The following is a 13,299-nucleotide window of genomic DNA, read 5'->3' on the forward strand; positions in this document are numbered from 1 at the left end:
GTCATCTTCCGCAGCTAACAGTCGAACTTCTACGTACACGGAATAACCATGAACACATTCTATCCTAGCAATACTTGCACACATGCAGCCACTGCGACGTCCCAGAAACCCTTCATCACATGGTCCAGGATTGCCCCCCGCGTGACACATCCACAGACCCCACACCACAAGCTCCACAAAACGACTCCAAAGAAGGACGCCCCACAGAAGCACAACAATAGCTCCCCAACTCACCGCAGATCAATACCACCACAGAAACGTGGGTTGTCAAGCTTTCCTCTGACGACCTGGATAGCCAACGCAGCTTTTTTACCCGGGCTAAGGAGGCGTGGCTAACCAGAGTGTTTCCGGATTAAAGAATCCTCCCACATAGGGTGAACTTGGCCCTGACTCGGATTACCGTTTCAGAAAATAAAAGCTCATTTCTCTCAAGGAATCCTCCCACATAGGGTGAACTTGGCCCTGACTCGGATTACCGTTTCAGAAAATAAAAGCTAATTTCTCTCTCTCCTAATTAACGTTCGAGACGGATTGCTACGGCTTTCAATCGCATTCAAGTCGCGTTTCAATCTCAATGCTTAAAGCTTTGTAAAGAACTTGATGGGTGTTAAACATTTTTGGAGTATGAAACATGTGCACATAAGATTAGTTCAACCACCCGTCCAAATTCTGCGTCAATAAAACCATGACTAACATACAGAAAAACAATTCGCTTACCGAAGTCGTTATAGGTACCCTGTATCTCTTGTACTTTGTAGATCTTATGCAGTATCTTATCTTGTAACGAACGTTCGTCTTGTGGTAGAGGCTTTATTCTCAGTTCGTGATTGATAATGCCTTCCTGGTAGAATAGGAGGAAATATAACTTATTCACAGGCAAAAACACAGCAAGTAATATCTTATCCATTTGGCTTTTCAAACTATACGAAAGAAAAATATCTGCTTATGCTAAAGTTTTACAGCGGAGCTGTTAGTCTCTAGTTTGCAGAAATTTTTCGCGTCCGCGTGCGCGGGGCTCATACAAAAATGTGAGCAATCCTGGACACAGTCAAACTAGCGCTTAGCGGAGGGCCTAGAGGAATGAGCATGTAGGGTGCACTTCCGCACACAAGCGTGGGAGCGTAACATGCGCCACTTGTCCGGTCGTCGTCTAACGTCGGTCGTGTTTGTCCAAAGCTGGCAACAGCTTCGCTGTACATCCACTTTCACAGAGTGGAATGGAGGCGCAATATTTTTAAAAGGGAGTGATGCGCAATATTAGTCATACATCTTAAGGCTGACTCTTCCGTGACGTCCCAGAACACGTCGTAACCTTGGTTACGAGTGGTGGTTCTACACTAGAAGTCTCATAGCCTTCCATGTACATCGCAAGGCTGGCTGAATGGGCACAAGAAAGATACAAAGACAAAGAAACAGAGATCGATGTACTGTTACGAGTCAAGTCGAACCTTGCCCGGGCCATCTTAATTTATAATGGCCACAGAGGACGTCATTCAAGAAATACAAACTTCGTTAGCTTTTTAGTCACCCTGTTCTCCGAAATGCCAAGAAGAATTTACGTCGCAAGGTGACCAACAGGAAAGCTGAAGACTTTTGAAGTAAATCCGTTCACACTGTGATGAAGGGCCCCTTACGGAAAAGAGCTTCCCCAGTGACAACCCATATGGCATGTTTTCCTTTTCATGCTATCAGTAAGCAGGAGAGCAAAACAAAAGGGCGCTGCTTGTTTAAATTGAAATCAACAAAGCGCAAGAAAATTCTGCATCTCGTCAACGCGAAACAACAAGGAAAGCATAACGCTTACAAAAAAAGAAAGTGTAAAGCTTGAAATACTTTGCAGCATTCTAAGTCGCACATTTGCTAATATCAGTGTTACTAGCAGTGAATCCAAAATGTCTTTCCAGATGCGGATAAGCATTTCATGTTGCTTTCTCTGACCACTGCACGCACGGCTGATCGTGGGTGCCTGCTTCCAGGGCCAGATTAGATAGTTCCATGCAATAGGGCAGAGAGCGAGGACGCTACACCTATGAACAACACGCGGACGAAGCTGCCCGAGGCCAGTATGGCGGTGTGACGGTGGCGACATCAGCGTGGGGGCCAGTTGCATGCGTTCAAATGTATGGCTCTAATAACAGTCGTTTACTGCAAGGCAAATTGTGGGTACTAGTGGTAATAAAGATTTTTACAGCAATAAAACTACCACACCGAATATGAAGTGTTCCGGCAACTTTTCTGTTGCTGACGGGCTGCGGATGAGGTTTACATCCCTTTTAGAAGCCATCTGCCTTTCTACTTTCACGTTACTCTCTGGAATGCGAAGAACGATTTACGCCGAAATGTTATGCTCCGGGCACACGGGAGAACTACAGTCGTTTTAAGTAAACCCTGATTGGGATGATGCCGTTACACCCATAAACGTTTAGCCATCTCTATTTCCGTAAAGGACACTTACCAGTAAGGCAAAGCTCCTTTGTCGCGTGCCCCCTCGTGTCAAATACCTTTCCAGTAAACGATCCTTCGTTCAAAGGACTGTGGAATGCTCGTGTGTAAAGAGTATTAGATGCACCACCTGATGTCCGTAGACCATGAATTTTAGGCGAAGGCCGCTCTGACAAAACTAGTTTCCCGTGTCGAAGCAGCAGATTGCGTCGTACACGGCGGGACAATTCTATCGAGAAAACAATGTTAGAGACTCGGAATACGCGCTCGCGCCATCGGTGCCAATGCCGGCGTCATGCAGTGAGGCAAGTATGACAACACGAGCTGCTCGCGGAGCCGACTTTCCCGAGCATCAGACTGGGCGCATGTGTGGCCGGCGAGCTGCAGGGCTCAAGTCACGTGATTGCTGCGGGCGCGAGAGTAGCATACAGTGCGGACAGCAAGGGGCCAGACGAAAATAAATTGGCTTCGATGAGCGCTCTGCTGGATTTCTCATGCGCTGCTACATTTTGGAGGCGCGAAAAAGCGACACGTAGCGTCAGCGCAGCACATTTTACGACATCTATGCATGTTCCTCGTGGCCGACCCCCGAATACTCTTCACATAACGTAAGTGTTGTGAACGGGAGTGATCGCGGCCGTCGGGTGGACTATCTTCTCGTTTCTTAGGACATGTGAGGTGGTGCGTGCTTAGAAAGCGAATGTTTGCTGAAACTTGCACTGCGTGTAGGACTACGAGCCTTGTTTCGTGCTACATTGATGTGTCCTTCGGCCAAAACGGTGCCTTCAACTATGATACTACTGTACGAGACGGACATACCAGCGGACTCACACCCTAAAATATTTCAAACGCGCGAGGTATAAGTTGGTACTTTCAGTCCTCAGTAAATAGAGAGAAAAGCGACAGTACCTATTACCGCATGAATTCCACAGGTAACGAAACCAAAGATAGCATTAGGAAAATTAATTGTAACATTATTTGAAGTGTGCAAATCACAACTCAAAGGAAAATTAGAATCGAAGAAAAAAAAAGCATTTCCCGTAGTGGGAGCCCAACCCACAACCTAGGCTGAAATGTCACTGAGATTCTCTCTAGTGACGTCAGGAGAGCCGTATCGGATATTGCGCGCCTATAGTATAGGACGACGCCATACACTAGAGGCTTTAGGTATATCCTACCCAATATGTTACCGATATTGTTATGGAATATGGGAGCAGTGCATTACCCATATTTTCCAGCGAGTTTAGCCAGACTAGTTGCATAAGGAAGGACTTACAACTTGCACCACGCCTTCCCTCTGGCGTAAGACGAGAGAGGATTGACAATGCACGTCCTGGTACAGAACCTCTTGAATAGCTGAAGTGTCAACCTGCGTATACACGTCATTTTTGTAGTTGGCTATCAGTTGAAGAATCTATGATTCTTTATTTGATGCTTCTGGGGCATTCCGTGCGAAAAAGTGTACTTTTGCTTTGTAGCTCAACAGTAAAATTTTTATTTAGCTTAAGTAGCACTGTACGAATGGCTCCGGCCTGCTGCTTCACCACAATCCTAACTTCTGCACAATTTACGCTTACTTTTTCATAAAAATAAATGGGCAATTCTCATAGTAAATTTAGGAAGAGTTCTAGGAATTTTTTTTCGCCACAATATAACTCAGGTATATAAACTAATTTCAGATGCATTTTCGGAATTAAAGATCCTTTCCACACAACTTACAGAAGAATCACTGATTTCGGTGTATAATGCAGTTCATTTGGAAGTAAAAATCAAGACAAGAAACTAAATTATGATAATAGCACAAATTCTTCTGCAGGAAACACAAATTAGTAAAACATTCTTCGCAACGGGAGTACGCTGGCCCGCACTTTCTATGGGCCTTGCAAACCTTCAAAATACTTTATGCTTTTCTGGGCTATCGGTGTGCAAAATAAAGGAAAGAAGCGCAAAAACTGCCGAGAAAGAAGGGCTTCAGTAAGATGCACTACACTAGAAAAAAAATCGTAGTGCGAAATAATGTAAATTTTCCACGCCTACCTCTACCAGCTCTCTATCTTTCCGCCCTTATTTCTTCCGCCTTTCCAGCACTACATTCCATAACATTCAAAATACTTGCTTTAGGTTATCACCTAATAATTTTCGAAATGATGTACTGTATATTGCAAGCGTTCTGCGCACTAAATTTATATAGGTTTTAAGTGCCCGCACTATAGTCTAGGGAATCTGCAATCTCTCGTGCAGTATAAGACCTCTGGTGCAAGCAACACAGCGTCGTCTACAACCACAACACGTTGTACTACAAGATCGAGGAGCTTGGGCTATCTAAGATCTTGTCCACTAGAACGAGAAGTATATCTATTATGTTAAGAGCAAGCTTTAGCTCGGGCCCAACTCCGACGCGGCCTATTCAAATATATGTAAAATTCAGAAATGCCTTTGTGAGATAACCCTTGGACCAATTTTAATGAAGTTTGTTGCATTTGAGAGAGAAATTTAAATTGTACTGACTGTTGGAAGCGAAATTTCAATTTAAGGCCAGGAATTTGTTTAAACAATTTTTCATAATCGAAAAGTTCGAAAGACATAGAAGCACGAAGTTTACAACTTAATAACTCTGCATCAAGAATAGATATCGTGGTTCTGTAAACGGCATCCACTAGATCATTGAAAGCGGACAAATTTGATTTATCATTTTATGTCTTCTGTGAATTTGTTACGTTGTTTGCAAGGATTCTGCAAAAGCTGCATTTCCATATTACTATTTTTTTTCAGATTCATGTGTAACATATCAATTTTGTCCACTTTAGATGTACTATTAGATTAAATTCACAGAATTGTGATATCAATTTTCATTGCGGAGTTACAGAGCTGTAAACTTGATAATTTCGTTTAATGAAAATCTGCGACTTTCGCCAACTTTTAATAAAAAATTATCGACCTAAATCGAAAATTCTAAAAAAGCAGGCACTACATTTTAGGTGTTTTTTTTTAAATGCAACAAAGCTAGTCAAACTTGGTGCAGTGGTTGCCGACACTTGTGTTACATGTAAAATCTTATCTTTTTCGCTTCGTAAATTTAAAGGGGCCCTAAAAAAGTCACCGATGATTACGATACACTTTAATGCGAAATTTGAGCGTGCGTGTTTTCGTTTCGGAGTATATTGAGTGGCGTCGACAATCTGTCACGTGCGGCACATTGCGTGTGCGGCACAATGCAGTACAATTGCGCTATCTACCAAAGATAATTCTCTCTTCTGATTAAATAAATAGTTCACTTGGATTACTACCAATCGCTTGTTATCGGCATTTGCCCTTCAGAAAAAAAAGCACTTCGTATTCAAATGTTAGTTACTATTTTTTTCTGGTCGCGTTTGTTCGACCTTCTACAATATCATTACATCTACCAACAAATCTACATTGCCTCTACGTACCTGAAACAATGTTCGTAAAACAGACTGCCTGTGAGTAAGATAAAGAGCTAAAATTTTACTGTTACGCTAATTGAGACTGTGTTTACAGGAGCAGTTTAGAATATGTGATAGGCCGGAAAGACAGTTGCTGGTGTTGCCGGTCATCCGAGAGACCGTCATCGCGCTGTTTTCAACTTCTTTCTTCGCAGCCCTGAATATATTTAAGATTGTGGTTTAGCTTAGATGTCAATGCATGTTGGACGACCGTATGTGCAAGCATTATGTGGATCGATTGGCATATTGCTCGTTCGCGAAGACCTGTATATTTCAGCGCCCACGCTTCAACTTTCTATATGATCGAGTAAAATTATAGGATCGACTAATAGACTTTCTATTAGACTAATGACTAATAGAAGACATATTCGGGACATTCTGAATACGAAAGCTGTTCAGTCTTTTTCAGAACGCTTGTTTTCCACTTGTAAGCGTGGATAAACTCGTCATTCTTGTGCTGACAGTGATCACGAGAACGCTCTTTCCACTGCATTACACTTCTATATGCACGCACTGCACAGTATGCTAAACCCGGTACTAAACGAGTCGTTATCGTCGCAAAGTTTGCAATTACGCAGGAGGGCAGGCGTCAGTGATTTCTGAAAAGTTGGCCAGAAGACCGTGAAATTTCTCTTTTTGGCAATAACACGCAGATGTTCGGTGTGTATAATATTTGGGGCCGTGTACGCACTAAAAAACGGAGAATCTATGGCACAGCTGGCTAATTGTGAAGGTCGTTTAAGTTATCTAGGTATCTAGTTTGCCGCAACTCTAATGCTCGCTTATACCCGCCGTGGTTGTTCAGTGGCTATGGCGTTGGGCTGCTGAGCACGAGGTCGCAGGATCGAATCCCGGCCACGGCGGCCGCATTTCGATGGGGGCGAAATGCGAAAACACCCGTGTACTTAGATTTAGGTGCATGTTAAAGAACCCCAGGTGGTCGTCGAAATTCCCGGAGTCCTCCACTACGGCGTGCCTCATAATCAGAAAGTGGTTTTGGCACGTCAAACCCCATAATTTATAATGCTTGCTTACCGTGTCCAACAGTTGTCCCTCGTGACTGCTCGTAACAAGTAGTAGTTTATCAGCCAGCACCGAGCTCTTTTCAAGATTCAGAGTTAGATTTTCGCTGAGGCGTAGAACCAAATTTTTGTCTTTTGTTCTTTCATGCAGAATAGTTGGATACACATAGAAGTCTTGTTGTGCTGAAGAAAGGTAATGAACAATACGCACCGTCAAATATACTTGCCTTGCTACCAAATCGCTTAGTCATCTTGCATTGCAATAGCAGTTATACGACACTCTTGGTCAACTTGCACAGTCGTCGTCGGGGTTGACGTCAACGCTGCCATGAGCTTCCATTTAACGTCCAAGTGCTCTAAGATCGCGGCTATAAGTGCTATAAGTTCACCGTAAGCTGTAGAGGGGAAAGCGTGCGAGGGTGAGACGAGATGAATGGTGGCTTGGTCTTCTCACGCGTGCCTGGGTGGGGGAGTGGAGAGATACGCTCGTGCTAGGAGGGGTGCAGGTTGGCTTGACGAGAGCTTTTTTTTTTCTCGCATTTGTCCGAGCGCCGTGCGCCCGAGTGTGTTGCGAGAGAGACATCTGAGAACTGTTGTTGAATTTTTCGGGACCTGGGGACTTTTTGCTGTGGTCTTTTGCTTCTAATGTGCATTTGCCTACGAACAACTGAGGCCAGCTCGCTTTGCTTCCATGTAAGCGTGGCCTGACGCACCGTCGAAACGGGATCATAGTGACTGATACAGAGTCTGTACTGCCGAAATGGCTTGTGTTTGTCTTTCGTGGTTGGTCCGTGTCAACTTGGTTCACGTTGCAAAAGTCTGCGGCTTCGCAGTGCGTCATTGGTGCTCCGGCAGTCCAGCACTGGCAGTGCCTTGGTCGACGGTGGCAGGAGGAGTACTTGTCACATGGAGACGCTACGCTTATGCGCCGCACTTCTATGGACAAGAGTTTAAGCATAATCTGGAAAGGAATACCTTACTAGAAAATGAAATCGCAGTGGCAACACGTCGTTATTAATTGGTGTGTGGCAGTAAAGCGGCACCTAAGCCCAGGTCGCGTCGATCCCCTTAGCAGAACCTCTCCATGTTAGCCTTGGCGGTGAGTGAACAACTGATGCAGTACTCAAAGGGGGAAATGATATATTAATGCGAATAAATGTGTATATCAAAAACGCCATTCGAGCCTTCCAGTCAGTGCACAACGCTTTGACGTGGCACCACGAAATGTGAATATATGGCTAGCCTATTTCGAGGTATCTATTTGGCGTAATGTAGTGCAGCTTTGCTAGGATCAAACGGAGCAATACACGTTCCCCTCCGCGGTATAGTAGAACCTAGACGAAGGCAGATTCCTCGAAGCGAAAGTTGCTCCGTTTGTCTCGTGACTCCCGCACACGCGTAATCCTCGGACAATTACGAGAAAAAAGAAAGTGTCCAGGTTTCCGGGCGTCTACTGTTCTACTCCGGTCGCGGCATGGAACGGCTGACCGCCACATCCTAGGAGTAATCTGAGGTGGGTGCAATGTTTGGGAGACCTCAGATGGCAGACAGCTTCGTGTGTGCTGCGTTCTTGCGCCTAGTTCGCCTTCAAGGTAGAGGGGGCAAGAGAATTAACTCGCCGCTGCTGCCGCTCTTCATGGCGCCGTCGTTGTGACGGTGAGTGACCCCAGTCATCGAGTAACAGGTGTCTATGCTAGCCAGTACCTGCGGGACACCATGCCTGTTGATTTCGTTAGTAAAGGAATTTTTTACAGCTTTTTACACGGCAGGAAAGAACATTAACATCAACTTCGTGTAGCTGTCTAATAAGCTTCTATCGCAATCAATGCATGTCCTATAGGACATAATTGCGCCTTACTTCACTAACAGGCTCGTCTGTTGAAGGAAAGAAGGGAAGTTCGCCAAATTTAGGAAGGCTTGTAGTGTACATTGAATGATGGAAACTATGATCACTCGCACATGCTTACACACAGGTCAGTTTCCCAAAAACAAAAGCTGTAAATTCCGCCAGTTTTACATGCCACCGACAGGGTAGTCGTTGCGAGCCTGTACATTTGCCGGGAACATACATTTGACGACACGCACTCATCGTTTCTGCCAGCATTCATGGTGCAGAATTGTATTATTAAGCATTTTATTTATCTCTGGCAAATTCAGGCAAAGCAAACAAAACGAACCACAAGTGGAGCTTGAAGTATACGCAGCAAGATGGTAAGTGGTAGCAAGATATTTATTGTCACCCCGCAACGGTCCTGTCGCTCAAGTGCGACAGGGATGGTGAAAAATAAAGACTGCCATCATGGAGGCACACTGCCAGATAAAAATCCCAACAGTTATTGGGCAATAAAAGAAAAGATTAAGATGAACTACATTGAAATATTTCGCTTCTGTAATTTACGGAGTTCATCATTCGTAGCGAAACAGAACTTTCCTACGTAACCGTGAAGATGCCGAAAATAGAAAATCGGAGTGGTGCCAACTGGCGTGTATCATGGTAACTCTCATGTAACATCAGCACTGCCTCGTTCACTAAGAAGAGCTTAGGAAAATTTCAGAGGGGGATTATGTCAGATCCGCCATACAGGACGGGTTGTTAGAATTTAGAAGCAGCAGCTGGACCTTCTGGGGCATGTTGGTGCGTGACAAGGCAATGTGTCAGCATACGGAAATTTAAGCTAGAAACTTCTAGAAGAATAATCTGTCCATCTAGGTTGACTTAATGTTTGCCTTTAGTTCTCCCTTAAGGTGCACGGCTTTCTTTCCGGATCAGCTCAGCGACGTCGTCATTCGGGCACTCAGTGCGCCCAGTATAGATCAGTGTGTGAGAATTTTACTGAATGAAATGATATGTGCGATTTAATATATATTTGGCGAGTAGATTGGCACTATAGTAAACGCAGTGTTTTTCTTTTTAAAAAAGCATGTGAGTTGGGAATAACACGCGAAATTGTGATTAACAATTGGTCGGTCAGAATGAATCGAGATTTCATTTTGCTCCGACAGGGATAGCGGCAAAACAACCGCGTCTTTCAAAAGGTTACTCAACAGCGTTGGTCTCATTGACCTCGTGCTAAAGGATTGGGAAGGGCAAAGCTTTGATGTGGACTTCGTGCATTTCGAATAACTTCTGATAATGCGTGAATACTGTGTTCGCGGGGTTCCCTTTGGTGATGACAGTTTTGTATATATTGTTCTTCGAGAAAAGGAGTTCAGCTACAAAATGTGCAAATTCGAGTTACCTTTTCTTTTATGATTCATGACGTTCTCGGCAACGCTTCAGGAAACAGCCACAAAAACAAGCAACAAGGACGAGAAAGTGTGGGCAAGAAAGGTACATTTCAGGTTAGAGATGCGAGTGAGATTAGCAAATAATGTGAACAATGTAATAAACGCAGTCAAATATAACCCTTATGGGGCCAACTAAAACCGGCAGATGGATTTTTGTGGGTGAACGTAACACCCTGCTTATCAAGCTCATCGAAACACAGAACCGATGCCAGAACAGCAGCTGTCATGAATGAGCACGACATAGAAAATTTACCATGGTTGCGGAGTGTACAGCGAGAGCAGTTTAGCATTTTAAAAATAGAAAGAAAACGACTGCCATTACTCCTGCCACATACTCTAAGTTATTGGAGGGACCATTTACGAGGACTATCCGTGCACATTCTTGTAAACTGCACAGGGCTTAACTACTTTTTATGCATTCTCTTCTTTAGTGGAATTTACAATCAGGTAGCAACCGTCACCCCCTTATATTCATGACGAGCGGCGCCCCGTATAAACGGTCCATTTATTCATAATGTGGCACTGGACAATGTATGACCGAATATTCAAGGAAAGGTATTGTAATACCTCTTGGTCTTAGCTTTTAGTCGGGTGTCGCAAACTGCGTAGTTACTCATCACTGCATAAACTTTTCGTGGCTACACTGCTCATATATTCAAATAACGTTATTCGTTGCGAATGACAGAAAAAACGCTACAGACCGGTATTACACAACCTTTTTCGATATTCACAATGAATAACGTTCTTTGAAGATACGAGCAATGTGGGGCTAAGGAACGTTTTTGCAATAATGAGTAACATGCCCAGTTTCCATTACGTCAAAGAAGAAGCAATAAATGAAATAAAGAGATTTAAGCGTTTAAGCGCATGTTTGTATGACTCAACAAGTTCAACCTCCCTACGGTGCACGGGTCGCGCTTCAAGAAAAACTGCAATTAAGTTTAAGGACCCCTGCGGGTAGTTCCTGGCAAGAAAACCTCCAACCAATGCTTAACTGCATGTATATTTCATTGAGCTTTAGATAACAGTACCTCGACTAGGGTGGGAAATGCAAGGAGCGTAAAACATTTACCTGCAAAAGTTGATTGGAAAAGTAAAAGCAAAGACAATGTTACAAGCATGTATGACTTGCCCATGTTCATAGAAAGCGCTATGTTGAATGCTTGTGGTCACTCTCTTGAAATGCGCAGGGACACGTATTTCTACGATATATAGTGGACCTCAAAAAATTCACAATGTTCGTACCTCAATGCGTCCTGATTCATAATGTTAAAGCACCAGAAAGTTCATCCTGCCATCGATGACGGGAACTGAAACTGAAAGCTTATTGTCTTTGTACCACCTGATGTGAACGCTCAACAGTAAAAATATACACCTTGGCTCCGCTTACAGTAGTCGGCTATTGTAAAGAAACACCACAAAGTTCATCCTGACCTTCGGATTGTACAGCCCAGACGCAACGACCACAAAAAGAAGTGCTAGTCGACACACAAATCCAACGAGCCAATATTTCCACTATCTTGACGTTCATCCTAACATTGCGAAATCAGAGTGAAATTCGAAGCTTATTATGCTTAAACCAAGTCATTTGAACAACGAGCGCTAAAAATGTGCACCTTGGTGCCCTGACGGCGGTCGCCTATCCTGATTGTATCAAGTGTCTCACAGGACACCATAAGCGCGAGTCATATACAAATGTCAAATTCATTCTTGAGCACTCAGTCTCAAGGAAATGAGGCTCATCTTTAGTTGGATGAGCCTTGTCGTGGGCAAACGCTTGGAGGTCGATATTGCAAATGTATACTACTTTCTAATTATGTGACATCCGAATTGACATAATTAACCTTACCTTTTATTTCAGAATGAAGCTACACGAGCGATCCTTTCTAATACGTGAAATAAGTGAGACCAAACCAACATAAGCCTCGCCAATGCATTGAGACGGAAAGCAAGACGCCGCCTTGCTGTATAGGATAGTACATTTTATATTTTGAATAAAATTTATCCTATACAGTGACCTAAACAAGGCTGACATTAAGAGAGAATGCTAGCAGTGTGACTTGTCCAATACAAGAGCATGAACAAGAATTCAGGCATAACCACTTCTTTCGAGATTTGTCTATCAATGCTAATGCAACTAGCATTGAAGTGGTGGTGCATGTCTTATTTGATGATGAGCGATGCTTTATTTAAAAGTTAGCTAAACAGTCCTTTAATGTTATGTAATTATAAACTCGCTGTTATTGTAAGAATGCTGAGGGGTGCATGATTCATCTCATACTGCACAAGTGATGAAGACGCACGTAATTGGCGATGAAAAGAAAATGAATTCAGATCAAAACGCCGCTAACAGCGATGTCATTTCTAAATGAGGATATATATATATATATATATATATATATATATATATATATATATATATATATATATATATATATATATATATATATATATATGTGTGTGTGTGTGTGTGTGTGTGTGTGTGTGTGTGTGTGTGTGTGTGTGTGTACTTGGTGTCCATAGTCAAGTTGGTCGAAGATCTTCAAGAACCCAAGAGCTCTAAAGAAATTGTACCGACTGCATGGTAGCCGTAGTCGTATGTACTTACAGCCAGTATGCGTTTTATTTTTCATCACAGAGTATTAATAGATAATTGCTTCTAATTAGTGAACTTTTAAATTATTGCTTAAATTCCAAACATATAAATTACAAAGTTGTAGGGCACCTCAAATAACTTCCAAATGAAGCATTTGTTTCGTGCTCAGCTTTGCCTCGTTGGTTTTTCCGAGAAAAAACAAAACAAAAGCGCGCGAAACATCCAAAATACGAAATACGCGTTCGCGCACCACTACTCAAGCACTTCCAAGCTAATAGCTATGGATACACCGCTTTAATAGCAGCGGCAGCTCGATACAGGGCTTTACGGGTGCCCCATCATGAGAACACGCCACTGACGCATTGCGTAGCAGAGCCATACTGGGGGAGCGGGGGGGATCAAGTCGCCTAACGACCTAAGGAAAGCAAGAAACGGCACTGAAAAGGAGATAATCGAGGCTTTGTTCACAAAAAGAGCAGGAAATAAA

The 13,299-nt window shown here is 43.3% G+C and overlaps 1 protein-coding gene across 2 annotated transcripts in view; it reads right to left on the reverse strand.

Annotated features, from left to right (window-relative positions):
- LOC126519179 (venom metalloproteinase BumaMPs1-like) overlaps positions 1–11,393 on the reverse strand; it is a 67,025-nt gene extending 55,632 nt beyond the window's left edge. For both annotated transcript variants that reach the window (XM_055065325.1, XM_055065324.1), the window contains exons 1-4: positions 11,289–11,393; positions 6,942–7,111; positions 3,719–3,811; positions 718–841 (exon numbers count right to left, since the gene is read on the reverse strand). In XM_055065325.1, coding sequence (XP_054921300.1) covers positions 718–841; positions 3,719–3,811; positions 6,942–7,111; positions 11,289–11,358 — 457 coding nt within the window. In that variant the 5' untranslated portion in view covers positions 11,359–11,393. The remainder of the gene's footprint in view (positions 1–717; positions 842–3,718; positions 3,812–6,941; positions 7,112–11,288) is intronic.
- Between the last annotated feature and the right edge of the window lie 1,906 nt (positions 11,394–13,299).

Source organism: Dermacentor andersoni, chromosome 10, assembly GCF_023375885.2.
Source record: "Dermacentor andersoni chromosome 10, qqDerAnde1_hic_scaffold, whole genome shotgun sequence".
NCBI lineage: Eukaryota > Metazoa > Arthropoda > Arachnida > Ixodida > Ixodidae > Dermacentor > Dermacentor andersoni.